The sequence below is a fragment of the Dendrobates tinctorius genome, unplaced genomic scaffold (assembly GCF_039654945.1).
Source record: "Dendrobates tinctorius isolate UK_male_01 unplaced genomic scaffold, ASM3965494v1 ptg000060l, whole genome shotgun sequence".
Classification (NCBI taxonomy): Eukaryota; Metazoa; Chordata; class Amphibia; order Anura; family Dendrobatidae; genus Dendrobates; species Dendrobates tinctorius.
The window spans coordinates 55273466-55300494 of record NW_027361728.1 but is presented as its reverse complement, the minus strand read 5'-3'; the positions used below and the strand labels follow the sequence as shown (position 1 = coordinate 55300494).

At 44.5% G+C, this 27029-nt stretch overlaps 2 protein-coding genes across 6 annotated transcripts in view; one reads left to right on the top strand and one right to left on the bottom strand.

The window, feature by feature from the left end:
* On the bottom strand, positions 1-27027 carry LOC141092624 (uncharacterized). 5 transcript variants are annotated; one of them, XM_073578960.1, is made up of 4 exons: positions 26126-26852; positions 25066-25143; positions 3787-4159; positions 1-1314 (listed from the first exon to the last, which is right to left on the bottom strand). In XM_073578960.1, the coding sequence occupies exons 1-4, from the start codon at positions 26154-26156 to the stop codon at positions 1266-1268; spliced, it is 531 nt and encodes a 176-aa protein (XP_073435061.1). In that variant the 5' UTR covers positions 26157-26852; the 3' UTR covers positions 1-1265. The 5 variants fall into 5 exon arrangements, 4 of the variants coding, with proteins under 4 accessions (XP_073435061.1, XP_073435060.1, XP_073435058.1 ...); XM_073578959.1 differs by lacking the exons at positions 25066-25143; positions 26126-26852 and adding exons at positions 5389-5419; positions 5499-6385 and having other exon boundaries at positions 3787-4854; XR_012232858.1 differs by lacking the exons at positions 25066-25143; positions 26126-26852 and adding an exon at positions 26887-27027.
* Positions 9473-27029, top strand: part of NMD3 (NMD3 ribosome export adaptor) — a 90211-nt gene continuing 72654 nt past the window's right edge. Inside the window, exons 1-2 of the mRNA XM_073578953.1 lie at positions 9473-9540; positions 9619-9649. Coding sequence (XP_073435054.1) covers positions 9495-9540; positions 9619-9649 — 77 coding nt within the window. The 5' untranslated portion in view covers positions 9473-9494. The remainder of the gene's footprint in view (positions 9541-9618; positions 9650-27029) is intronic.

Sequence of the window (27029 nt, the reverse complement as noted above, 5' to 3'; positions counted from 1 at the left end):
TTTAATTGTTGTGATTTTATTGATTGTGAAAAAAAGGGTGGTGTTACAATCCAAAAAAGGGTGGTGTTACAATCCAACGTTTCAGCTCTACTTCTCGAGCTTTCATCAGGGATATGACTACAATATATACAATAAAAGAACAAAAATCAATAAATAAACTTTATAAAGTATTATAAAACCAAAAATCTAGTGATAGGTGATACATAAGGTGGGGACAGTGTCATACATCCTTTGTGAAGGTGTGTATGGATCTATAATGATGTGAGGCCAGTGAGTATGTATTGTGGTGTGATACAGTGAACATGTGAGAGGTTGAACAGAGGAATAGAGTGAAGGTGTAAGGAGTTGAAAAGCATGAATGTGTAGGTAGTGTTGAGAAAGGGCATTAGGGGACTGTGAAGTGGAGTGGGAATAAAAGTGAGGTCATCTAAGGAGGCAGTGTGTAAGGGGTGCTCTTGGAAATGTTAAGGCATAAGGTATAAATACCTAGATCCTTGGTTTTGAGGTGTGTGTATAAGTGGTATAGGTTTGCCTTTGTAATCCAGCTGCTGGAACGGTACCTATAGTAACCACTGAGAAAGGGTATAGATTAAGGAATAGCAAGGTATATAGAAAGAAAAGATATAAAAGAAAGTTTTAGCGGTCACATACCGATGTGTAGGGTCAGCACGTGACTCCCGTCCTAAGGACAAAAAAGCAGGTCAATAAGCTGAGATGGAGAAAGGAAACCCAGTCTATGAAGACTGTAGGGCACTATTACCTTGTGTCCTAAATCTAGTCAGGTGTGGAGGAGGCCGGAAGTGCATGTGGCTTAGTGCAGTGATGTTAAATACTGTCAAGCACTTCCTGATTGGGTGGGGAAGGGGCGGGAATGGGGGGAAGGGCCATCGCCATCTTAGTGAGGTCAAAAATGTCTGAATGAATCTACTGAGCATGTGCAGGGCGGGGATAGAGAATGAGCATGTTTTGACTTGACAGGAAGTGATGGTGGCAGTCGCCATCTTGGTGAGGTCAAAAAATGTCAGAATGAATGTACTGAGCATGTGCAGGGCGGGGTTAGAGAATGAACATGTTTTGACTTGACAGGAAGTGATGTTGGCAGTCGCCATCTTGGTGAGGTCAAAAATGTCAGAATGAATGTACTGAGCAGGTGCGAGCCATCCAGGAAGTGAAGTAAAAAAGGGAGGGTTGTGAGGAAATGTCACATGCATACAGGCGGCCATTTTAACGGTGGGACTGTGCTGAATTCATGCACGGTGATAATTTCAGTGCTGGTTGTGCCTATCAGGTTTCAGAGAAACTTCCTTTTCCTGCCTAAAAACAAAGAAAGGTAATTAGAGCAAGGTTTACATACAAAGAGTAAAATGGCGTTCATATTAACACACTTATGTCAGAAATATCTCCTATAAACCAAAAAACGTTGTGTGGGAAAAGAACTTATTTGGTAGTGATTTTAAACTCCTGATGAAAAACAAAACTAATTCACTATGAAGTGGAATTTAGAAGGGATTAATAATACATTTCAGATTCTCTATTGAGACCGTGTGGATGGAGGGTATTTAGGTGATATATCCAATACGCTTCACGCTCTTTGAGCGTTTGGATTTTATTACCCCCTCGTCTGGGTACAGGGATTTGTTCGATAACCTGAAATTTCAGTTGGCTTACAGAGTGTCTATTTTCCACAAAATGGGCAGGGATTGGTAAAAGTGTGTTCTCACACCGGATGGTTGATTTATGTTTGGAGATGCGGTCTTTCACATGCTGGGTGGTTTCCCCAACATATCCTAGGCCGCATGGGCATTTGATTAAATAGACGACAAAATTTGAGTTGCAGGTAAAATAGCCATTGATCTTGTACCGTTTGCCGGACCTCGGATGGGTGAATGAATCGCCTTTACTAACATTCGTGCATTGTGCGCAACCCAAACAAGGGAAGGTTCCGTTGCGCACCATGCTAAATGTCTTCTGCCTGAATGTCTTGAAGTGGGAGCCCACGTCGGCTCTAACCAAAGTGTTTTTTAGGTTCTGAACCCGCTTATGGCAGATGAGAGGAGGATTTTGGAAATTTTCAATCCCCGGGTAAGCCTTTTCTAGTAGGGGCCAGTGTTCAAGGACTGCTTTTTTGATCAGAGGAGAGAACGGGTGATAGGTGTTGATGAACTTAACCTTATTCTCTACATCACAGTCACGTTGGGTAATTCTGGTTTGTTGTTCAGCGTTAATTTTGGGGTATCCTCTTGTTTGAAACTTTTCAGTCATCTCGTCATGTCTCATTTGCCTGATATCAGGTGTTGAGACTATGCGGTCAATTCTGTCATGTTGGGATTTAGGTAGAGCTATCTTCACGTGTCTTGGGTGACAACTGGACCAGTGTAGTAGACTATTACGGTCTGTAGGTTTGACGTAAAGGTCACTTGTAAGGGTGCCAGAGTCAGTTTTAGAGATCATGGTGTCAAGGAAACTGACAGACTGTGTGTTGGAATGTGAGGTAAAGGTTAGGTTCGGTATACTCTGGTTGAGGTCATGTACAAAATCTGTGAGGCTATTGGTGTCACCTGTCCATACACAAAAGATGTCGTCTATGTATCTGAGCCAGGTAAGAGCATGTTTTCTATATAGATGATGTGTGTAGACAAAGTCAGCCTCAAATTTACACATGAAGATGTTAGCGTACGGGGGGGCTACATTCGCCCCCATCGCGGTACCCCGTGCCTGAAGGTAGAATTGGTCCTCAAAGAGGAAATAGTTGTTGTTGAGGACCAATTTGAGTGTATCGGTACAGAACAATTTCTGGGGTTCGCTAAGAGAGGATTGTAAATCTAGGAACCATCTGACAGCCTCGATGCCAAGATCGTGATCTATACTAGTATATAGGCTGTTGACGTCTAGGCTGGCTAATAAACAAAAGGAAGGAATGTCATGGAGGGTTCTAACGTGGTTCAGAAAATCACCGGTGTCTTTGAGATAAGATGGAATTTTTGGTACTAGTGGAGTGAGGATCTTTTCCAAGGTTATTGACAGGGGTGAGAGGATAGAGTCGGTAGATGCCACTATGGGTCTACCGGGGGGCTTTTCCAAATTTTTATGTATTTTGGGGAGTATATAAATGACTGGAGTTATGGGACTTTGTTTGTGCAAATACTCTGCCAGTTTAGAATCAATTGTACCCAAATTTAAGTGGAAGTTGATCAAATTGTCTATCTTTCTCTCTATGAGTAGATAGGATTCGTGGGGATGTCGTGTATGTCATGACGTCAGAGAGTTGTCTCTGGATTTCAGACAGATAGTATTTCTTATCCAGTACTACAATGGAGCCACCTTTATCAGCAGGCTTTATGACAATGTCCTTGTTGTTTTTAAGACTTTTCAGTGCTAATGATTTTTCTCTATTAAGGTTATGTTTAAGGTGGTATTTACCATGTTTGATTTCATCTATATACTTATCCACAGAAGCATTAACAAGTGAAATATACGTCTCGACAGGATGATAGAGGCGAGGTGGTTGAAACGTGCTCGGGATCTTGAGTCCGAGATCTTTAAGAATAAACGTCTCTTGGGTGCTGGTTCCCGAGGAGAAAGGTACCTGGTTGGTGTTTATGTCTCCGCCATCTTTGTCAAAATGTACCTTAAGTCTCAAAGAGCGGTAAAAACGATTTAACTCTTGGTGTACGAGGAACGGATCAAAGGAGGGAGTGGGACAGAATGAGAGGCCCCTCTGGAGAACTCGGATCTCGGCAGGTGAGAGACAATAGGTAGAGATGTTGAAGACAAGATTGTTCTTACCTGAGATCGAGTATTGGGGCGTGTATCCCTCTGGGGGTCCTCGTCTGTTTTTTCTTCTTCTTCCTCGTCTGAAACTGTGTTTGGAGGTTCCGGGGGTTTCTTGCGCGGGTCGAAAAAAGACTTGGGCGGTTTCCCACCGCGTCCTCCTCTGCTGCCTCGTCCAACTTGACCACCATCCGAACCTGAAGAACCTGATGAGCCATATCGGTTTCTGTAGGGGGACCATCTGGAAGTGTGGTATACCGCCATCTATAGACCTGGTTTTTGAGATAGTCGTCCTGGTCTCTCAGAAACTTGTTCTTTTTTCGTGTTTTCAGTTCATTGGTGTAATCTTGTAGAGTTTTGTTGGCTCTTGCCTTAAGGCTAGCGAGATCTGTTGGAGAAAGGGTGTTAGTCAACGGATTTTCGATAGCAGCAACCTGATCTTTCACCTTCTGTATATTCTCCTGGAGAAATTTGATGGTCAACACCATTAAATCTATAGAGCACTTATTTAGAATATTTTCAAAAAGTTGACAATATTCCTCATTGTCACTGAAGAGGGTTGGTCGTAACGAGACCCTGAGTCCCCTCGGAATCCGCTGTGCCTTCGTGTATTGAGCTAAAGTATACGCGTGCAATTCAAAAGATGAAAGTTTCTTCAATTCCTTTTCACAATCCCTCGATTTCACCTCACGGGTAGGGATATTCAGGAAATTGTCAGTTTCTCTGACCGTAGAAAGAATACTAGATCTTTCTTCTTCGTTGAAGGAGAAGACACCGAAGGAGGCCATGAAAAATTGAGAAAATATGGTTTAGAGGGGGAGACAACTGTCTAAAATAGATCAAATATAAAATAGATATGACAGGCTCAAACCCCAACTTAGGTGCTCTGGGAAAAAACAAGACTAAAGTATAGGAGTAACCCCGGCACACTAATAACATGAAAGTAAAGTCTTCTCAACGACAGTCTTTAATTGTTGTGATTTTATTGATTGTGAAAAAAAGGGTGGTGTTACAATCCAAAAAAGAGTGGTGTTACAATCCAACGTTTCAGCTCTTCTTCTCGAGCTTTCATCAGGGATATGACTACAATATATACAATAAAAGAACAAAAATCAATAAATAAATTTTATAAAGTATTATAAAACCAAAAATCTAGTGATAGGTGATACATAAGGTGGGGACAGTGTCATACATCCTTTGTGAAGGTGTGTATGGATCTATAATGATGTGAGGCCAGTGAGTATGTATTGTGGTGTGATACAGTGAACATGTGAGAGGTTGAACAGAGGAATAGAGTGAAGGTGTAAGGAGTTGAAAAGCATGAATGTGTAGGTAGTGTTGAGAAAGGGCATTAGGGGACAGTGAAGTGGAGTGGGAATAAAAGTGAGGTCATCTAAGGAGGCAGTGTGTAAGGGGTGCTCTTGGAAATGTTAAGGCATAAGGTATAAATACCTAGATCCTTGGTTTTGAGGTGTGTGTATAAGTGGTATAGGTTTGCCTTTGTAATCCAGCTGCTGGAATGGTACCTATAGTAACCACTGAGAAAGGGTATAGATTAAGGAATAGCAAGGTATATAGAAAGAAAAGATATAAAAGAAAGTTTTAGGGGTCACATACCGATGTGTAGGGTCAGCACGTGACTCCCGTCCTAAGGACAAAAAAAGCAGGTCAATAAGCTGAGATGGAGAAAGGAAACCCAGTCTATGAAGACTGTAGGGCACTATTACCTTGTGTCCTAAATCTAGTCAGGTGTGGAGGAGGCCGGAAGTGCATGTGGCTTAGTGCAGTGATGTTAAATACTGTCAAGCACTTCCTGATTGGGTGGGGAAGGGGCGGGAATGGGGGGAAGGGCCATCGCCATCTTAGTGAGGTCAAAAATGTCTGAATGAATCTACTGAGCATGTGCAGGGCGGGGATAGAGAATGAGCATGTTTTGACTTGACAGGAAGTGATGGTGGCAGTCACCATCTTGGTGAGGTCAAAAAATGTCAGAATGAATGTACTGAGCATGTGCAGGGCGGGGATAGAGAATGAACATGTTTTGACTTGACAGGAAGTGATGTTGGCAGTCGCCATCTTGGTGAGGTCAAAAATGTCAGAATGAATGTACTGAGCAGGTGCGAGCCATCCAGGAAGTGAAGTAAAAAAGGGAGGGTTGTGAGGAAATGTCACATGCATACAGGCGGCCATTTTAACGGTGGGACTGTGCTGAATTCATGCACGGTGATAATTTCAGTGCTGGTTGTGCCTATCAGGTTTCAGAGAAACTTCCTTTTCCTGCCTAAAAACAAAGAAAGGTAATTAGAGCAAGGTTTACATACAAAGAGTAAAATGGCGTTCATATTAACACACTTATGTCAGAAATATCTCCTATAAACCAAAAAACGTTGTGTGGGAAAAGAACTTATTTGGTAGTGATTTTAAACTCCTGATGAAAAACAAAACTAATTCACTATGAAGTGGAATTTAGAAGGGATTAATAATACATTTCAGATTCTCTATTGAGACCGTGTGGATGGAGGGTATTTAGGTGATATATCCAATACGCTTCACGCTCTTTGAGCGTTTGGATTCTATTACCCCCTCGTCTGGGTACAGGGATTTGTTCGATAACCTGAAATTTCAGTTGGCTTACAGAGTGTCTATTTTCCACAGGACGAGGAGGAAGAAGAAAAAACAGACGAGGACCCCCAGAGGGATACACGCCCCAATACTCGATCTCAGGTAAGAACAATCTTGTCTTCAACATCTCTACCTATTGTCTCTCACCTGCCGAGATCCGAGTTCTCCAGAGGGGCCTCTCATTCTGTCCCACTCCCTCCTTTGATCCGTTCCTCGTACACCAAGAGTTAAATCGTTTTTACCGCTCTTTGAGACTTAAGGTACATTTTGACAAAGATGGCGGAGACATAAACACCAACCAGGTACCTTTCTCCTCGGGAACCAGCACCCAAGAGACGTTTATTCTTAAAGATCTCGGACTCAAGATCCCGAGCACGTTTCAACCACCTCGCCTCTATCATCCTGTCGAGACGTATATTTCACTTGTTAATGCTTCTGTGGATAAGTATATAGATGAAATCAAACATGGTAAATACCACCTTAAGCATAACCTTAATAGAGAAGAATCATTAGCACTGAAAAGTCTTAAAAACAACAAGGACATTATCATAAAGCCTGCTGATAAAGGTGGCTCCATTGTAGTACTGGATAAGAAATACTATCTGTCTGAAATCCAGAGACAACTCTCTGACGTCACGACATACAGACCCATCCCCACGAATCCTATCTACTCCATAGAGAGAAAGATAGACAATTTGATCAACTTCCACTTAAATTTGGGTACAATTGATTCTAAACTGGCAGAGTATTTGCACAAAGTCCCATAACTCCAGTCATTTATATACTCCCCAAAATACATAAAAATTTGGAAAAGCCCCCCGGTAGACCCATAGTGGCATCTACCGACTCTATCCTCTCACCCCTGTCAATAACCTTGGAAAAGATCCTCACTCCACTAGTACCAAAAATTCCATCTTATCTCAAAGACACCGGTGATTTTCTGAACCACGTTAGAACCCTCCATGACATTCCTTCCTTTTGTATGACATTCCTTCCTTTTGTTTATTAGCCAGCCTAGACGTCAACAGCCTATATACTAGTATAGATCACGATCTTGGCATCGAGGCTGTCAGATGGTTTCTAGATTTACAATCCTCTCTTAGCGAACCCCAGAAATTGTTCTGTACCGATACACTCAAATTGGTCCTCAACAACAACTATTTCCTCTTTGAGGACCAATTCTACCTTCAGGCACGGGGTACCGCGATGGGGGCGAATGTAGCCCCCCCGTACGCTAACATCTTAATGTGTAAATTTGAGGCTGACTTTGTCTACACACATCATCTATATAGAAAACATGCTCTTACCTGGCTCAGATACATAGACGACATCTTTTGTGTATGGACAGGTGACACCAATAGCCTCACAGATTTTGTACATGACCTCAACCAGAGTATACCGAACCTAACCTTTACCTCACATTCCAACACACAGTCTGTCAGTTTCCTTGACACCATGATCTCTAAAACTGACTCTGGCACCCTTACAAGTGACCTTTACGTCAAACCTACAGACCGTAATAGTCTACTACACTGGTCCAGTTGTCACCCAAGACACGTGAAGATAGCTCTACCTAAATCCCAACATGACAGAATTGACCGCATAGTCTGATATACCTGATATCAGGCAAATGAGACATGACGAGATGACTGAAAAGTTTCAAACAAGAGGATACCCCAAAATTAACGCTGAACAACAAACCAGAATTACCCAACGTGACTGTGATGTAGAGAATAGGGTTAAGTTCATCAACACCTATCACCCGTTCTCTCCTCTGATCAAAAAAGCAGTCCTTGAACACTGGCCCCTACTAGAAAAGGCTTACCCGGGGATTGAAAATTTCCAAAATCCTCCTCTCATCTGCCATAAGCGGGTTCAGAAACTAAAAAACACTTTGGTTAGAGCCGACGTGGGCTCCCACTTCAAGACATTCAGGCAGAAGACATTTAGCACGGTGCGCAACGGAACCTTCCCTTGTTTGGGTTGCGCACAATGCACGAATGTTAGTAAAGGCGATTCATTCACCCATCCGAGGTCCGGCAAACGGTACAAGATCAATGGCTATTTTACCTGCAACTCAAATTTTGTCGTCTATTTAATCAAATGCCCATGCGGCCTAGGATACGTTGGGGAAACCACCCAGCATGTGAAAGACCGCATCTCCAAACATAAATCAACCATCCGGTGTGAGAACACACTTTTACCAATCCCTGCCCATTTTGTGGAAAATAGACACTCTGTAAGCCAACTGAAATTTCAGGTTATCGAACAAATCCCTGTACCCAGACGAGGGGGTAATAGAATCCAAACGCTCAAAGAGCGTGAAGCGTATTGGATATATCACCTAAATACCCTCCATCCACACGGTCTCAATAGAGAATCTGAAATGTATTATTAATCCCTTCTAAATTCCACTTCATAGTGAATTAGTTTTGTTTTTCATCAGGAGTTTAAAATCACTACCAAATAAGTTCTTTTCCCACACAACGTTTTTTGGTTTATAGGAGATATTTCTGACATAAGTGTGTTAATATGAACACCATTTTACTCTTTGTATGTAAACCTTGCTCTAATTACCTTTCTTTGTTTTTAGGCAGGAAAAGGAAGTTTCTCTGAAACCTGATAGGCACAACCAGCACTGAAATTATCACCGTGCATGAATTCAGCACAGTCCCACCGTTAAAATGGCCGCCTGTATGCATGTGACATTTCCTCACAACCCTCCCTTTTTTACTTCACTTCCTGGATGGCTCGCTCCTGCTCAGTACATTCATTCTGACATTTTTGACCTCACCAAGATGGCGACTGCCAACATCACTTCCTGTCAAGTCAAAACATGTTCATTCTCTATCCCCGCCCTGCACATGCTCAGTACATTCATTCTGACATTTTTTGACCTCACCAAGATGGCGACTGCCACCATCACTTCCTGTCAAGTCAAAACATGCTCATTCTCTATCCCCGCCCTGCACATGCTCAGTAGATTCATTTAGACATTTTTGACCTCACTAAGATGGCGATGGCCCTTCCCCCCATTCCCGCCCCTTCCCCACCCAATCAGGAAGTGCTTGACAGTATTTAACATCACTGCACTAAGCCACATGCACTTCCGGCCTCCTCCACACCTGACTAGATTTAGGACACAAGGTAATAGTGCCCTACAGTCTTCATAGACTGGGTTTCCTTTCTCCATCTCAGCTTATTGACCTGCTTTTTTGTCCTTAGGACAGGAGTCACGTGCTGACCCTACACATCGGTATGTGACCCCTAAAACTTTCTTTTATATCTTTTCTTTCTATATACCTTGCTATTCCTTAATCTATACCCTTTCTCAGTGGTTACTATAGGTACCGTTCCAGCAGCTGGATTACAAAGGCAAACCTATACCACTTATACACACACCTCAAAACCAAGGATCTAGGTATTTATACCTTATGCCTTAACATTTCCAAGAGCACCCCTTACACACTGCCTCCTTAGATGACCTCACTTTTATTCCCACTCCACTTCACTGTCCCCTAATGCCCTTTCTCAACACTACCTACACATTCATGCTTTTCAACTCCTTACACCTTCACTCTATTCCTCTGTTCAACCTCTCACATGTTCACTGTATCACACCACAATACATACTCACTGGCCTCACATCATTATAGATCCATACACACCTTCACAAAGGATGTATGACACTGTCCCCACCTTATGTATCACCTATCACTAGATTTTTGGTTTTATAATACTTTATAAAGTTTATTTATTGATTTTTGTTCTTTTATTGTATATATTGTAGTCATATCCCTGATGAAAGCTCGAGAAGTAGAGCTGAAACGTTGGATTGTAACACCACCCTTTTTTGGATTGTAACACCACCCTTTTTTTCATAATCAATAAAATCACAACAATTAAAGACTGTCGTTGAGAAGACTTTACTTTCATGTTATTAGTGTGCCGGGGTTACTCCTATACTTTAGTCTTGTTTTTTCCCAGAGCACCTAAGTTGGGGTTTGAGCCTGTCATATCTATTTTATAGTTCTACCCAGGGTGGCATATATCATTGGTGTAACCGGGCCAGATGCACAGGGTCACACTAGCTCAGGGGGCAAGTACCAACTCTTAAACTGGTTTGCCTAGGCATTATGAGGAGCTTGTGGAAAGGGTCCAATTCTGTCTGGGTCAAACAGTGGGTCCAAACAGAATCTACAGGCCACAAGAGACCAATATTACAAGCACAGGATGGGGGGACTACTTGGAAAATCATTTTTTGATGGCAGGTAATTTTTTATACAAAATTTATTGGCACTTACTCATGTGCTGCTGGTCCTCACATGGCCGATCACCAAATCCTGGAAACATTTGGCGACATATGCGCCTCCTTTCTGGACTGGTGAGCATAATGTGCATCCCGTTGGTCCCATAATTCTGGGTGATCCTGCACAAGCACAATTAGCATCTCCACATTAAGGTAGGGTGCCATGATGCTGGACTCTGTGGAGGCGTACTTCCTGGATGGAGCACTTTTTGAGCTAATTAGCATGTCTAAGCTTCCTGATAATTGCTTGGACCATTTCCTGTCATCTGCCAAAGTCGTGCGTATTTCTCGCAAGTCCCATGTGTGGTCCGTGTGTAATGCATATTTCTTGCGCACCCATAGACTTGCATTGGCGTATTTCGGCCGGACTACGCTGACAATCGCAGCATGCTGCGATTGCCTCAGCCCGTAAAATACGGGTGAGAAATATACGGCTGGTGGAAGCTGCCCCATATAGACTCATTGGTCCATGTGCAATGAGTGGTTTTTATGCCTCTCACTCGTCCGTATTTCTCTCTAGTGTGACCCTGGCCTTACACACACGAACACTGACATCTCCGCTACCGTAAATATCAGGACGTGTGAAAGAGACCTTATAGCGGGTAGACGTTTTTTATTGCAAAAAATAGTTTTTGCATCACCACATTTTGAGAGCTATAATTTTTGGGAGGCAGAATGAACAAAAACTAGCAATTCATGAATTGTTTTTTTTTGGGGGGGTGATTATACCGTTCCATGTGTGGTTAATTGATAAGGCAGTTTTATTCTTCGGGATAGTACAATTACAGCGATACCTCATTTATATAATTTTTTATGTTTTGGTGCTTTTATGCAATAAAAACTTTTGTATAAAAAATAATTATTTTTGCATCGCTTTATTCTGAGAGCTATAACTTTTTATTTTTCCAGTGATGGAGCTGTATCAGGGCTTGCTTTTTGCGGGACAAGAAGACGTTTTTGGCGGTGCCATGTTTATTTATATCCGTCTTTTTGATCGCATGTTATTCCACTTTGTGCTCAGCGGTATGATCATAAAGCATTGCTTTTTGCCTTTTTTTATGGTGTTTACTAAAGAGGTTAACCAGTGGGACAGTTTGTTTATAGGTCAGGTCGTTACGGACACGGCGATACCAAATGTGTACTTTTATTGTTTAGTTTATTTTCATTCAAATATTTTTTAGTGACAGAATATATCGATTTTTAAAAAAAAATGTTTGTAATATTTTTCCAATTTTAATTTTTTTTTACTTTATTCTAACTTTTACACTTTGTCCCACTATGGGACAATCATTTTGTGCAGGCTGATCGCTTCTATAGCATGCAGATCAGATGCTATGGAAGCTGTCAGCGCTGCACTTAGTGCACTGACTTGAGAGACTTGCTGACATGCACTGGGCATGACCGTGAAGTTTCTCAGCTCTGGTAACCCAGATGACATCAAGTTACCATAGCAGCAATCGGGACCGCGTATCACACCGCGGGGTCTTCGAACCAAAGGCAGAGGGGCTGTCAGCCCTCTGCCTGCTCACGGAACGCTGCGACCACTCCTGGCACCTAGTGCTGGGTGTCAGCTGTGAGAATCAGCTGACACCCAGCCGCGCTTCCTCCGTGTGCGTGGACAATCGCGATGACGTACTATAACGTCCATCGTCAAATTTGCTCAGGGCACATGGATGGGATAGTATGTCTAACATCAGAAAGGGGTTAAAGAATGGTGACTTAGGGTATGTTCACATGCAGCATTCTTTTCCACATGAAAAATTGCAGAGTGTTGGGCCAAAAAAAAAAAGCTGCGCACATTGTGCCCAATTAATCTGTTTTTAATCTCTTTTTATCCGTTCAACTGAATGATTAAAAATAAACAACAAGTATGCTGAAAGAATTTAAAAAACACCACACCGCTGCTCAAAGATGTCAGGAAAAAAATAGTGTGATTGAGACTTTAGAAATCTCATTTATTTTGCTGCTACTATAAAATGCTGCAATTTTTTCAGCACGATAGAAAGTGCCCCCCCCACAAAAACCTGTTGAAATTAAGCATATGATTTACCCCTATATGATCCCAGAGCTGGTGGTCCTAGGTGGGCTCAATAATTTTCTTTTTCTGATAAATAATAATGCCTCAACAGTGTAAGGGCCTCATGTGTATTTTTGATCCAACAAAACATAAGATCGCATGCGGACCGATGTTAATCTATGAGGTTGGGCACATGTCCAATTTTTTTTCCTTGGACAGAGAATATCCAAGGGGTGCCGACGAGGCATGCATTAGTTTTGATTCCATATTCGGATTACACTCAGACATGCAGGCCCAATGAATGTGTTAAACATCTGACTGCTCTCAGGTGACACCCGAGTGCAGTGTGATTTACGAGCGCTGAATGGAGACTTTTTTTCTTCATCTTTTCCTCATCCAAAAGAATTTGAGCAAACTATGATCACACTAGGATGAGTTTAATTTGCACAATCGACCCGATTACTTTGGATGAGAATCTATAGTCATCTGCACCTGACCTTAACCGCTTCATGACCCAGCCTATTTTGACCTTAATGACCTGGCCATTTTTTGCAATTCTGACCAGTGTCCTTTTATGAGGTAATAACTCAGGAACGCTTCAACAGATCCTAGCGATTCTGAGATCGTTTTTTCGTGACATATTGGGCTTCACGTCAGTGGTAAATTTAGGTCGATAATTTTTGTGTTTATTTGTGAAAAAAAAAAATCGGAAATTTGGCAAAAATTTCGCAATTTTTATTCTGTTAAACCAGAGAGTTATGTGACACAAATTAGTTAATAAATAACATTTCCCACATGTCTACTTTACATCAGCACAATTTTGGAAACAAATTTGTTTTTGTTAGGAAGTTATAAGGATTAAAAGTTGACCAGCGATTTCTCATTTTTACAATAAAATTTACAAAACCATTTTTTTAAGGGACCACCTCACATTTGAATTCACTTTGAGGGGTCTATATGGCAGAAAATACCCAAAAGTGACACCATTCTAAAAACTGCAACCCTCAAGCTACTCAAAACTACATTCAAGAAGATTGTTAACACTTCAAGTGCTTCACAGGAACTAAAGCAACGTGGAAGGAAAAAAATGGATATTTTAATTTTTCCAAAAATTTTCCAAAAATTTTCTTTTAGCCTCAATTTTTTCCTTTTCACATGGGTAACAGGATAAAAAGGATCCTAAAATTTGTTGGGCAATTTCTCTTGAGTACACCGATACCTCATATGTGGTCATAAACCACTATTTGGGCACATGGCAGGGCTCAGAGGGGAAGGAGTGCCATTTGACTTTTTGAATGGAAAATATGCTGGAATATTTAGCGTTGCCATGTCACGTTTGGAGAGCCCCTGCGTGCCTAAACATTGGAGCTCCCCCACAAGTGACCCGATTTTGGAAACTAGACCACCCAAGGAACTTATCTAGATGCATAGTGAGCACTTTGAACCCCCAGGTGCTTCACAAATTGATCCGTAAAAAAAAAATACTTTTTTTTTCACAAAAATTTTCTTTTAGCCTCAGTTTTTTCATTTTCACATGGGCAACAGGATAAAATGGATCCTAAAATTTGTTGGGCAATTTCTCCTGAGTACACCGATACCTCATATGTGGTCATAAACCACTGTTTGGCGCACGGCAGGGCCTGGAAGGGAAGGAGCGCCATTTGACTTTTTGAATGGATAATTGGCTCCAATCGTTAGCAGATGCCATGTTGTGTTTGGAGAGCCCCTGTGTGCCTAAACAGTGAAAAAACCCACAAGTGACACAATTTTGAAAACTAGACCCCTTAAGGAAACTTATCAAAGTGCTTCACAGAAGTTTATAACGCAGAGCAGTGAAAATAAAAAATCATTTTTTCCTCAAAAATGATTTTTTAGCCAGCTATTTTTTATTTTCCCAAAGGTACAGGAGAAATTGGACCCCAAAAGTTGTTGTCCAGTTTGTCCTAAGTACGCTGGTACCCCATATGTGGGGGGGGGAACCACTGTTCGGGCACACGTCGCACCTCGGAAGGGAAGTAGTGACGTTTTGAAATGCTGACTTTGATGGAATGGTCTGCAGGCGCCATGTTACATTTGCAGAGCCCCTGATGTGCCTAAACTGTGGAAACCCCCCACAATGACCCCATTTTGAAAACTAGACCACCCAATGAACTTATCTAGATGTCTGGTGAGCACTTTGAACCCCCAAGTTCTTCACAGAAGTTTATAAAGCAGAGACGTGAAAATAAAAAAAATCATTTTTTCCACAAAAATAATTTTTCAGCCCCCAATTTTTTTATTTTCCCAAGGGTAATAGGAGAAATTAGACCCCCAAAGTTGTTGTGCAATTTTTCCTGAGTATGCTGATACCCCATTTGTTGGGGTAAACCACTGTTTGGGCACACGTCGGGGCTTGAAAGGGAGGGACCACTGTTTGACTTTTTGAATGCAAAATTGGCTGGAATAAATGTTGGCACCATGTCGCTTTTGGAGACCCCCTTAGGCCTGTTTCACACATCAGTCTTTTCTGTCAGTCTCAATCCGCCAAAATAGCGGAAAACGGATCCGCAGGCGGACTGACAGAAACGGGGGTCAGCGGATCGGCGGATCCGCCGATGTTAAAAATTTAAAGGAGTCGCGCCTGGGGAAAAATAAAAAAAAAATTAAAAATTAATACCGGCGGGTGTAGTGAGCGGGCATCTGCGGTGAGCGATCATCTCGCGGGATGTGGGTGAGAGCGTGGAGATCGCGCGATGAGAGAAATGGGGCTGGAGATCGCGCGATGAGAGAAATGGGGCTGGAGATCGTGCGATGAGAGAGATTTTCATCCAGCAGCTAGACAGAATTGCAGGTTAAAACAGAAAATAGCGGATCCGGAGAGAGAAAAAAACGTTGCAGGGTCCGTCCGGTCAGGTCAGCGGATGCCAAAATATTGGCGGATCCGCAAAAATGCGGATGCTTCGGACGGCCATCAGTCAAAAACCACCGATAATGAAAGTCAATGGGTGAAAAAACGGATTCGCAAAGAAAAATGTCGGATCCGGTTTTTTTCCAAAACGGCGGATTTTGTCTGATGGTGACAAACGGATGTGTGAAACTGGACTTATGCGCCTAAACAGTGGAAACCCCTCAATTCTAACTCTAACCCAAACCCCAACACACCCTTAATCCTAACCCTATCCACAAGCCTAACCCTAATCCCAACCCTAACCCCAACACACCCCTAACCCTAATCTTAACCCTAATTCCAACCCTAACACTAATTTCAACCCTAACCCTTTTTCTAACCCTAGTGGAGAAATAAAAATATTTTCTTTATTTTATTATGTGTGCCTACCTATGGGGGTGATAAGGGGAGCGGTAACATAGTGCTGAAGGAAGACCTTATGTCCATCTAGTTCAGCCTATTTTTAGTGCAGCTGTTCTGCATTGTTGATCCTGGGGAAGGCAAAAAACCCAGAGAAGAAGCCAATTTTCTCCATAGGAAAAAAATTCCTTCCCCTAAGCTGGGTCAACCATCCACCTATAATATTCTGTTATTCGTAACCATCTATACTGTTACTCACAAGAAAAGCATCCATTCCTTTCTTAAATTCATTCAGTGAGTTGGCCATCACCACTTCCTCAGGAAGAGAATTCCAGAGCCTCACTGCTCTTACCGTGAAGAACCCTCTTCTATGCTGGTGCAGAAATTGTCTTTCCTCCAAACGAAGAGAATGCTCGCTTGTTCTTGTCACAGTCCTTGGTACAAACAGTTCATTGGAGAGATCTCTGTATTGCCCTCTGATATACTTGTACATATATATTAAGTCTCCCCTAAGTCTTTTCTTTTCTAGACCTAATTTTGATAACCTTTCTGGGTATTGTAGCGAACCAACTCCATTTATCATTTTAGTAGCCCGCCTTTGAACCCTTTCAAGTTCAGTAATGTCTTTGAGATTTACTATTTTTTTTATTTTGATCACCGAGAGTTTGTTCGGGACGGCAGAACGCACTAAATATAAAATAATAGAAAGTGCGTTCACCGCCCGGGGTCCACCGTGCAGAGGTCTTAAACTGCTGCTATGTAATCGCAGACGCACAATATGGCGGTATAGCACACGCGGGTTGAACGTCACCCGGTGTGTGCTGGCGAGCTGTTAAGTTCACAGAGGCGAACTAAGGCATAAACATAAATGCCGAGCCTGTTGATCTCACAGGTCTCAGCGGTGTGGACGCACGGTATATGGTCACAGGACTCTGGCCCAAGACACAGGGTCAGTGTCCGTCTAGACGTACTGTGTGTGCGGGGTCGCTACAGCGGACACCAACAAGTGCTGTTGACTGCAGCGTGGCGACTGACACAGCCGCTATACGACAATGCCCAAGAGGCGGTGCACTGTCGGACGCTAGTTCTGTGGAGATATGCACTGTGGCCTGTAGCGTACCACTAACTGGCGCTGACTCTATAACTAAATCCCTATCCACACACACAATATCAGAGGGAGGGGATCATTCGCAGGTTCATGCATCTATCATCATTCACACAGATCGCAACTAGAGTCTATACTAGCGCATGGCCGATAGGCCATGCGAACCTTTTATAGCCGGAACCTTCCAGATCCCTGAGATGGACAAATCAGGTCACGAGAAGGACCTGAGCATGTGACTCGCGATCTCCAATGGGAAATCGTCTCGTGAGCATGCCCAGTAGAGAGACAGGAGGACTTAGCCTCTGGAGTGGCATGCGCCCGACTTCCATGACGCATACTCTGTCACTGGTGGTGAAGGGGTTAAAGGGGTTGGCCCAGATGGAAAAAAAAAAATGGTGTAAGCCTAGTTTCACATTTGCGGCCAGATGGCTGGGGACTTCCTCTGTGAAGCTCCGCCCACTGCCTTACATCCTCTGGTCAGCTCTGCCTAAGGCCTCATACTTCTGCATGTGGCCTGCATACCCCATCTTTAACATTGGGTATGCAGGTCGTGCGGATGTATGCGAATGCCTCCGCATGTGTCGTTTTGATGATGTGGCGAACAAAACAAATTCCAACATGTTGGGTTCGACGCGGGTCGCCTCATCGTCAAAACGACGCATGCGGAGGCATCCGCACGAACTGTGTACCCAATGTTAAAGAAAGGGTACGCAGGCCGCATGCAGAAGTATGCGGCCGTAGGCGGAGCTGACCGGAGGAGGTGCGGCAGTGGGCGGAGCTTCACGGAGGATGTCAACAGACCTCCGCAGCTCCTCCGTCCGCAAATGTGAAACTAGCCTGACACCTGGATGTGTGTTAAAATAATAAAATTCCCCGACTTTACCCCCGCTGTACTAAAGAACGCCAGTGACTGTCCGCAGTCTCCATCATGTCCGCTCTCTATCTGAAACTCAACCTCTCCAAAACTGAACTTCTTCTGCTCCCGCCGTCTACTAACCTCCCTAAATCTGACATTTCCCTCTCCGTGGGTGGCACCACAATAACACCCCGGCAGCAGGCGCGCTTTCTGGGTGTTATGTTTGACACCAATCTCTCCTTCACATCTCATATACAATCTCTTGTCGCTTACACCTATGGAACATCTCTAGAATCCGCCCGTTTCTTACCATGGAAACAACTAATAATAATAAATTTTATTTCTATAGCGCCGACATATTCCGCAGCACTTTACATTTCGGAGGGGATTTGTACAGACAATAGACAATACAGCATAACAATAATCACATAGATTATAACAAATACCAAGAGGAATGAGGGCCCTGCTCGCAAGCTTACAGTCTATGAGGGAAAAAGGGGAGACACGAAAGGTGGGTGGTAACAATTGCCCTGATTGTATGGACCAGCCATAATGTTAAGTGTGCAACAGTACGGACACAGAGGGCTAATGGATGCATAAAGCATGTGGGAACATGATGCGGGGAACCTGGTTATAGTAAAACTTTTGGCTGTGCCACACAGGGATAGATTAGGTTAATATGTTGTGGCGATAGGCCAGTCTGAATAAATGCGTTTTCAGGGCACGCTTAAAATTGTGGGGATTGGGGACTAATCGTATTGACCTGGGAAGTGCATTCCAAAGAATTGACTCAGCACGTGTAGTCTTGGAGACGGGAGTGGGAGGTTCTGATTATTGAGGATGCTTAACCTCAGGTCATCAGCAGAACGGAGGGCGCGGGTAGGGTGGTACACTGAGATGAGGGAGGAGATGTAGGGTGGTGCTGAGCCATGGAGGCTTTGTGGGTGAGGGTAATAAGTTCATACTGAATTCTGGAGTGGATGGGTAGCCAGTGTAATGCCTGGCACAAGGTAGAGGCATCGGTGTGACAAGGATTGGTGAGGAATATGATCCTGGCTGCAGCATTCAAGACAAATTGGAGAGGGGAACGTTTGGTAAGAGGGAGACCGATGAGAAGAGAGTTACAATAGTCAAGACGAGAATGAATGAGAGAAACAGTAAGAGTTTTTGCAGACTCAAAAATAAGAAAAGGTCGAATTCTAGAAATGTTTTTGAGGTGCAGATGACAAGAGCGAGCCAGTGATCAAATGTGGGGGGCAAAGGAAAGCTCGGAGTCAAGTATGACCCCAAGACAGCGGGCATGTTGCTGGGGAGTAATAGTGGAACCAAACACGGAAATGGCAGTGTCGGGTATAGGTGCATTAGTAGAGGGAGGAAACACAAGTTCAGTCTTTGACAGGTTCAGTTTCAGATATAGTGAGGACATGATGTTAGACAGCGTTTAGACAATCGCCGGTGTTTTCTAGAAAGGCTGGCGTGATGTCAGGAGAAGAAGCGTATAATTGGGTGTCATCAGCATAGAGATGGTACTGGAAACCAAATCTACTGATTGTTTGACCAATAGGGGCAGTGTACAAAGAGAAGAGGAGGGGGCCTAGAACCGATCCTTGAGGAACCCCAACAGTAAGGGGAAGGTGAGAGGAGGAGGAACCGGCAAAAGATACAGTAAAGGAGCGGTCAGAGAGACAGGAGAACCAGTAGAGAACAGTGCCCTTGAGGCCAATGGAGCAGAGTATAGTGAGGAGGAGCTGATGATCCACAGTGTCGAATGCTACAGAGAGATCCAAGAGAATTAGCATGGAGTAATGACCATTAGATTTAGCTGTTAGTAGATCATTAGAGACTTTAGTGAGGGCAGTTTCAGTAGAGTGTAAGGAGCGGAAGCCGGATTGGAGAGGGTCGAGAAGAGAGTTATCAAAGAGATAGCAGATAAGACGGGAGTGGACCAGGCATTCCAGGAGTTATTATTATTTATTGTTATAGCGCCATTTATTCCATGGCGCTTTACAGGTAAGGAGGGGTATACATAAAAACAAGTACAATAATCTTAAACAATACAAATCATAACTGGTACAGGAGGAGAGAGGACCCTGCCCGCGAGGGCTCACAATCTACAAGGGATGGGTGATAATACAGTAGGCGAGGGTAGAGCTGGTCGTGCAGTGGTTTGGTCGATCGGTGGTTACTGCAGGTTGTAGGCTTGTCGGAAGAGGTGGGTCTTCAGGCTCTTTTTGAAGGTTTCGATGGTAGGTGAGAGTCTGATATGTTGTGGTAGAGTTCCAGAGTAGGGGTGATGCGCGAGAGAAATCTTGTATGCGATTGTGGGAAGAGGAGATAAGAGGGGAGTAGAGAAGGAGATCTTATGAGGATCAGAGGTTGCGTGCAGGAAAGTACCGGGAGACGAGGTCACAGATGTATGGGGGAGACAGGTTGTGGATGGCTTTGTATGTCATGGTTAGGGTTTTGTAATAGAGTCTCTGGGCAATTGGGAGCCAGTGAAGGGATTGACAGAGGGGAGAAGCTGGGGAATAGCGGGGAGACAGGTGGATTAGTCGGGCAGCAGAGTTTAGAATAGATTGGAGGGGTGCGAGAGTGTTTGAGGGGAGGCCACAGAGCAGGAGGTTGCAGTAGTCAAGGCGAGAGATGATGAGGGCATGGACTAGGGTTTTTGCAGATTCTTGGGTGAGGAATGAACGGATTCGTGAAATATTTTTGAGTTGAAGTCGGCAGGAAGTGGAAAGGGCTTGGATATGTGGTTTGAAGGAGAGATTAGCGTCAAGGATTACTCCGAGGCAGCGAGCTTGTGGGACTGGGGAGAGTGGGCAGTCATTTACTGTAATTGATAGGTTCGTAGGGGGGGGTCACGTGAGATGGGGGAAAGATGATGAATTCTGTTTTGTCCATGTTGAGTTTCAGAAATCTAGCGGAGAAGAAGGATGAAATAGTGGACAGACATTGAGGGATTCTGGTTAGTAGGGAGGTGATATCTGGTCCAGAGATGTAGATCTGTGTCATCAGCGTAGAGATGATACTGAAAGCCATGAGATTCTATGAGCTGTCCCAGGCCAAAGGTGTAAATAGAGAACAGCAGGGGCCCAAGGACTGAACCTTGTGGGACTCCGACAGATAGGGGGCGAGGTGAGGAGGTGGTGTGTGAGTGGGAGACGCTGAATGTCCGGTCTGTTAGGTATGATGAGATCCAGGATAGGGCCAAGTCTGTGATGCCGAGGGATGAGAGGGTCTGAAATAATAGGGAATGGTCCACTGTGTCAAAGGCAGCCGACAGGTCCAGGAGGAGGAGGACAGAGTAGTGTCGCTTGCTCTTGGCGGTTAAGAGGTCATTGGTGACCTTAGTAAGGGCAGTTTCAGTGGAGTGGTGTGACCGGAAGCCAGATTGTAAGCGGTCGAAGAGGGAGCAAGAAGAGAGATGGGAGGACAGTTCAAGGTAGACGTGCTGTTCCAGTAGCTTGGAGGCGTAGGGGAGAAGTGATATAGGGCGATAGCTAGATACAGAGGATGGGTCAAGAGAGGGCTTTTTGAGGATAGGTGTGATGGAGGCATGTTTAAAGCTTGAGGGGAAAACACCAGTTGTTAGTGATAGGTTGAAGAGATGGGTTAGGGTTGGGATGAAGACTGTGGTGAGGTTTGGTATGAAGTGGGATGGGATCGGGTCGAGTGCACAGGTGGTGAGATGTGATCTTGAGAGTGGAGAGTCGATCTTCTGTAATGGTGGAGAAGTTGGTTTTGAAGGTGGAGGGCTGGGAAGTCGGGAGGAAGGGTTCTGGGGGTTGTTGACCAAAACTTTCTCTGATGTTATCAATCTTCTGCTTGAAAAATGAGGCAAAGTCTTCAGCTGAGATGAGTGGGGAGGGAGGAGGTGCTGGGGGGCGGAGGAGAGAATTGAAGGTGTTGAATAACTGTTTAGGGTTGTGAGACAGGGAGGATATGAGAGATGAGAAGTAGGTTTGTTTAGCTGTGGCGAGTGTGGTCTTGAAAGTAGTGAGGGACTGTTTGAATGCGATGAAGTGCTCGTTGGAGTGGGATCTTTTCCATCTGCGCTCAGCAGCCCTGGAAGCTCGCCTCAGCTCTTTGGTCAGGCTGGTGTGCCAGGGCTGTCTGTTGATTTTGCGAGCTTTGGTATGTGTAAGTGGGGCAGCGGATTCCAAAGCTACAGCTATTGTGGTGTTATATAGAGCGGCAGCGTCATCCGCATTGTGTAAGGAACTTATATCTGTGAGAGGGAGAAGGGATTCAGAGAATGAGTGTAGGTCAAGGTGTTTAAGATTTCTGCGAGGGTGTGAAAGTTTGTGGGGTGGGGACTGTAGACATGGAGTGAAGAGGGAAGAGAATGTGAGAAGGTTGTGGTCAGAGAGAGGAAAAGGTGAGTTAGAGAAGTTAGATAGGGAGCAGAGGCGGGTGAAGATGAGGTCCAGTGTGTGGCCATCTTTGTGGGTGGCTGTAGAAGACCATTGAGTGAGGCCGAAGGAGGAAGTGAGAGATAGGAGTTTAGTGGCAGCTGAGAGGGAAGTGTCAATGGGGATGTTGAAGTCGCCCATGATGATAGTAGGGATGTCCGCAGAAAGGAAATGAAGTAACCAGGTGGTGAAGTGGTCAAAGAAGGTGGTGGCTGGCCCTGGGGGGCGGTAGATGACAGCCAGTTGGAGGTTGGAGGGGGAGTAGATGCGCACAGAGTGCACCTCAAAGGAAGGGAGGGTAACAGAGGGTGGCAGTGGGATTGGGGTGAAGGAGCAGGTATCTGACAGGAGAAAACCAACTCCTCCGCCATGTTTTCTGCTGGGGCGGGGGGTGTGAGAAAGGTGGAAGCCACCATATGAAAGTGCAGCAGGAGAGGCTGTGTCAGAAGGGGTGAGCCAGGTTTTGGTGATGGCGAGGAAGGAAAGTTTGGTAGTAACAAAAAGATCATGGATGTAGGAAAGCTTGTTGCAGACAGAGCGAGCGTTCCACAGAGCTCCTGTTAGTGGGACTGGGGAAGCGTGGGCTGGGTGAATGGTGAATGGGTATAAGGTTGGAGAGGTTACGGAAGGTTGTGATAGAGCGTGGATGCGAGGTAGAAATGACTGTGGGAATGTGGTGAGGAGGACCAGGATTTGGGAGATATCACCAGCAGTGAGAAGGAGCAGAGAAAGTGTTAGCAGGTGGGAGCAGGAGAGGGAATGAGGGGGCTGTCTGTGTTTGGAGACAGATGATTGTATGGTAAGGAACAGTTTTGAGGCGGAGGTGAAGTGGATGGGGAGGATTGAAGAAGAGATGAACAGTTCCTTACTAGGAGTAGGGATTAGGGGAATTAGCAGAAAGTGAAGGATTATAGGGGTGTAAACAAACAGAAACATTGTTTACAGTGACTGTGTACAGTTACCTTCAGTTCCCTTCTGGTTCAATTCTGGTTTTAATTCTTAAATTAATCTTCACACTTCTAGAACACACTTATAGAAATCACACTGCAGACTGAAGTCTTTATGCAGACTTGTGCTCAGCAATATATGTACAACTAAGTGCAGTCAGGTGTGAAGCAGAGAGGAGTGGTCTCTACTCTTCTTGGTCTTCTTGGAGTTTAGAGATGAAGGGAAGATTAGAGACAGGTCTATAGTTAGCAGCACAGTTTTGGTCGAGGGATGGTTTTTTAAGTAGTGGATGTATGATGGCATGCTTAAATGAGGAGGGAAAGATACCAAAAGAGAGAGGTTAAATATTTTAGTTAGGTGAGTGGTGACAGCAGGGGAAAGGGACTGGAGGAGATGTGACGGAAATGGGTCACTGATGCAAGTGGTTGGGCGAAAAGATGCAAGGAGCCTGCTTACTACTTCTTCTGTGACTGGTTCAAAATCAGAGAGTGAGCTAGATACAGTGGGGGAGGGAGGACAGTGCATGGTATGAGGTGATTGGGAGATAATTTCCTGTCGGATCTGGTAAATTTTTTTCTTTGAAGTAATTGGCCAGATCGTCAGCTCGGAGCTCCGTGGTTGGGGCCTCTACTCTTGGGTTGAGTAGAGAATGAGAATGAAAAGTGTCAGAGACGTTTTGGGTTATTGGACAGTGAGGTGATGAGGGTGTTGAAATAGATTTGTTTGGAGAGTTGAAGGGCAGTGTTGTATGTTCGAAGCATATACTTATAATGGATGAAATCTTCGGGTAGGTTGGATTTTCTCCACAGACGTTTGGCGCACCTGGAGCACCGCTGCAGGAAACGTGTTTGCACCGTGTGCCAGGGTTATCGCCGTCTGCGTTTTGGTGTTCTATTTATAGGGAGTGCAAATTCATCCAGGGCACTTTGAAGTGTTTCATTGTAATGCTTCAGTGTGGAATCAGGACATGAAAGGGAGGAGATAGGGGCCAATGAAGACTGCAAGTTCTTCATAAGTTTCTCGGTGTTAATGGCCTGTATGTTTCTATAAGTATGGACAGTGGGGGTGACCTGAGGGGGATGTAATGCCCTTGCAGGCTGTTGGCTTGCCAGGACCAGATATTTCACAGTTCAATGAGAGAGACCACTGGTTCAAAATAAAAGTTTTACTGAACATTAACTTGGGGAGGGTTATATAGAAGAGATAGCGGATACATATCTTCATGAACGTTTCCTTCACAACTTGGAGCATTTTCCACAGCGTTTCAATTCCTTCCTCTTTAGTCCTCCTCTGTCTTCACTACTCCTCACTCCTTCACCACAACCTGCTCAACACTACAGTTCTGTTTATTAAAAGTCCTTTACTCAACCCGTAGTTCCGTGGCTACAGTTCCCTCTAGGGAGCTATGTTGCCGACATGACCGGTACTTATCCTCTGTGGTGCTGATGCCCTGGAACTCCTGCTCAGGACAATCTTTTAGTTTCAGGAATTCAGTCCTTTCTAGGCCATTACCTTCAGGAGTTATACAACCTGGGCCTTACTTCTAGGTGTCCTCTCTCAGGACATGAGTCCGGAAAGTCATTCTCTCAGTCACTTTAGCACCGGATCTCGCTATCCCTTCTACTCTCACTTCGGGACACCCAAGAATGCGTCACTACTTACATGGGACCTTAGGGCATGGTGTGCATAGAGAAAGGACATATCTGCTCACTAAGTGAAAAAACAATCCAGCTCACCGCTTGAAGACATCCCAGGAGTCGGAGCACGAAACTGCCGTGTCTTGGTGTGAAAATTCCAGTACCTAGATAGTCCAGCTCAACGATAAAGCGAGATAAAATTCTTTATTCACTCAGATTCCAATAGAGGATAAAATATTAGCAAGTATGAAGCAGAGGGCTGCGTTATCTATGCGTTTCGGGTAACGCAGTACCCTTAGTCTTCACTACCAAAAAGTTCCCCACAGTCTTCTCACATAGACCTTCCCATTCTGGGCTAGTCCCAACTGTTAACTCTGTATATGCCTATTAACCACCGGGCAGAACACATCTTCATTACATAACAATGCAAAACATTAATCAGGCTAACATTATAACACATCACAAGGTTGAATGTGGGGAGCATGTCCATCTAATTACAAGCAGCACATCATCCTGTGTAAATGGGATGTATTGCAATAATATGATGCTGTATGGTGACAAAAAAAAACCATAACTGAACAACCCCTCATCAATGGTCCAGGTGTAATGTCTGTGAGGCCATTGACTCAAAAAGGCTACCTCAGACAGCCTTGGCACAAGCCACTCCAACTGGCAGACTGCACAGAAACCTTGACACCCTTTAACCCCTATACAGGGCTAGGGACTTACAACAGGACCCAGTGGAATGCTGCCATAGGAGCATGAATGCGGCGGCGCTCCGTGATAGAGGTCCTGATGGAGATGTGACAACAGGGTGCTGCATAAAGTAATAAATATACTTAGTTAGCTCCTGGACAGGCGCTGGTGCTCTGCTCTCAACCCTTTGTCCACAGTATTGTGACTTAATCAAGACCACATGACTGGTGCAGCAGTGGCTGTTGATCGGCTGCAGCGTTTACATCCAAGAGGGAAGAAATATGGCTCTCTAACTGGGGCAAAGCTGTGAAGGCTGCACTTCATGAGAACACGCTCACTGACACATTAATTCACTCTGCAGGATGCAGTGCAAGACTGTGGCCATAGAGGAAAAACCCTGGAAACTTTTTTAATGAAACCCAATTGCGAAAATATATATCTAGGTAAAAATACATGCATTTACCTAAAAATAAAAAGCTTCGGACGGAGTCCATATCCTTCCCTGGGGGTTTCTAATTTTCAGTCTTCAGTCAGGCCCCGCTTCCATTCCTTTCAGCTCCCTGTACGGGGGGCAACGCGCTAATGAATGGTTGGCCAGCAGCATGGTTCCATCAGTGGCCTGAACCGATCGCTCTCCCAGGCTACAAGGAGAGGCCGCTTTGCCGGACACCGGCCGAATCGCTGGAGATCAGCGCTCACAAGCCCTAGTGAAAATGTGAGCATTCACCGAATGCTCGACCACCGCTGCTAGGCCACCTGGTAACCCTGACAACAAGTACTAAACAATAAAACTAAGAATCCCTCCGTACTTGAGAACAGAAAGGATTTTTAAAAGGTAAATTGAACAGTTGTGTGTTTTTACAAGCACGTTGCCATTTCACCTATTATAGAGAGCCGCCCTTTGGAGGGGAGCGCCCACGTTACTAATTATGTGCCTCTTGTAAAATAAAATACCACATACTCATCTCCCCCAGCGGCGACGTCCCAGTGATGGCATGAGCGCTGCAGCCAATCAGCGGTACTGCTGACAAGAATGCCGCCATGTGAGCCCCGTATACCTGGCGCTGACAATACCGGACTGGCGGTATATGGGGGTTTTACTTCTCTAGGGGGGAGTACGTCAAACAGGAGTTGTCATGGAAGGGGACAAGAACTTTAAGCACGAAAAATACTAGTTTTACTTTTTTAAAATGTTTATAAAAATATCCGTATATGATACTTTACCTAATGAAAATGACTATACATGAACTAGGCCGCCTGCATTCTATCCTGCGCCACACAGCGAGGCGGCGGCACTGACTGCTGAGGGCAGCTGGCTGCTCCACACCGCTCACCACAGAGAGCAGCCTCTGCTGGGCCAGGACAGG